At 57.1% G+C, this 1,602-nt stretch overlaps 1 protein-coding gene across 2 annotated transcripts in view; it reads left to right on the top strand.

Moving 5' to 3' along the window:
• Positions 1-1,602, top strand: part of Uhrf1bp1 (UHRF1 binding protein 1) — a 47,753-nt gene that overhangs the window by 25,538 nt on the left and 20,613 nt on the right. For both annotated transcript variants that reach the window (XM_031347227.1, XM_031347226.1), the window contains exons 5-7: positions 65-254; positions 441-581; positions 870-1,040. In XM_031347227.1, coding sequence (XP_031203087.1) covers positions 65-254; positions 441-581; positions 870-1,040 — 502 coding nt within the window. The remainder of the gene's footprint in view (positions 1-64; positions 255-440; positions 582-869; positions 1,041-1,602) is intronic.

The raw sequence follows: 1,602 nt of genomic DNA, 5'->3' as shown, positions 1-1,602 counted from the left end.
GTCCCCCACCCCCGTGCATTACCGCTGCCCTGGCCCTGACCGCCGTCTCCCCTGTGCATTGCAGTGAGTATGGCTTCGCTGAGAAGGTGGTGGAGGGCATGTTCATCATGGTCAACTCCATCACTATCAAGATCCACTCCAAGGCCTTCCATGCTTCCTTTGAGCTGTGGCAGCTCCAGGGTTATAGCGTCAACCCCAACTGGCAGCAGAGTGACCTGCGTCTGACCCGCATCACTGATCCCCGCCGCGGAGAGGTGACAGCCTTAGCATTCTGAGGTGGGGTGAGTGGAGGGATGCCAAGTAGGGGGAGCCCCTAAGGATTCTAGTCCCTGTTGGAGCTGTGCCGAGCCCGGTGTGGTCAGGACGCTGGCTGGGAGCCGCATTGGCTCAGCCCCCTGGGTCCCCTGGGCCACAGACTATTTTACTTTCCCTCCTTCCAGGTTTTAACATTTAAGGAAATAACTTGGCAGACACTCCGAGTTGAGGCAGATGCCACAGAAAATGGTGACCAAGACCCAGTTACCACTCCGCTGAGGCTCATTACCAACCAAGGCCGGATCCAGATAGCCCTCAAGAGAAGAGTGAGTGTGTGTGTGTGTTCCCCGTGCCAGGAAACTTGTGGAAGCTGGTATTGTTGCCCTGTCCTGGTCCTGTCAGGAACTGCGTCCACCCGTATTGTGTACACACTGGCCGAGCATCTTGGGGTCGGCTGGTGCTGTCGGTAAATCAGGCAACCCTAGGTTGTAGGAAGTTGGCCTGCCAGAGTGCTCTGTCACCTGGAAGGTGAAGGTTGCCGGGGACACCAGCACAGTCACTTTGAGGCCTTGGAAGACACAAGGGGCTAAACTGTGTCCTCTGTGATCCCTCAGACCAAAGACTGCAATGTGGTCGCCTCCAAGTTGACCTTCCTCCTGGACGACTTGCTCTGGGTGCTGACGGACTCACAGCTCAAGGCAATGATGAAGTATGCTGAGTCGCTGAGCGAGGCCATGGAGAAGTCAGCCCAGCAGAGAAAGAGCTTGGCTCCTGAGCCTGTGCAGGTGAGAGGCACACCGGGCATCTGCTTGAGCTGGGGAGGCAGGTGGTTAGCCCTAATCTGTGCCACTGTTGTGGGGAATGGAGGCCTTTTGGTTTGCTTATGGGATTCCCCATGTGTGGAGTTGCTTGTGCCTGTCTCGCTCATTTGCTCTGCTCACTGGGTTCCCCTGTGTGTCAGATGAAGGGCTAGCCTCTGCTGACTGGGTTCCCCTGTGCCAGATGGAGGGCTATCCTCTGCTGACTGGGTTCCCCTGTGTCAGATGGAGGGCTAGCCTCTGCTGACTGGGTTCCCCTGTGTGAGATGAGTGCTAGCCTTTGCTCACTGGGTTCCCCTGTGCCAGATGAGGGCTAGCCTCTGCTCACTGGGTTCCCCTGTGCCAGATGAGGGCTAGCCTCTTCTGACTGGGTGCCCCTGTGTGTCAGATGAAGGGCTAGCCTCTGCTGACTGGGTTCCCGTGTGTCAGATGAATGCTAGCCTCTGCTGACTGGGTTCCCTTGTGTGAGATGAGTGCTAGCCTTTGCTCACTGGGTTCTCTTGTGTCAGATGAGGGCTAGCCTCTGCTC

This window comes from Mastomys coucha, unplaced genomic scaffold (assembly GCF_008632895.1).
Source record: "Mastomys coucha isolate ucsf_1 unplaced genomic scaffold, UCSF_Mcou_1 pScaffold3, whole genome shotgun sequence".
Classification (NCBI taxonomy): Eukaryota; Metazoa; Chordata; class Mammalia; order Rodentia; family Muridae; genus Mastomys; species Mastomys coucha.
The sequence above is the reverse complement of the archived record's forward strand: the minus strand, read 5'-3'. Positions and strand labels throughout refer to the sequence as shown.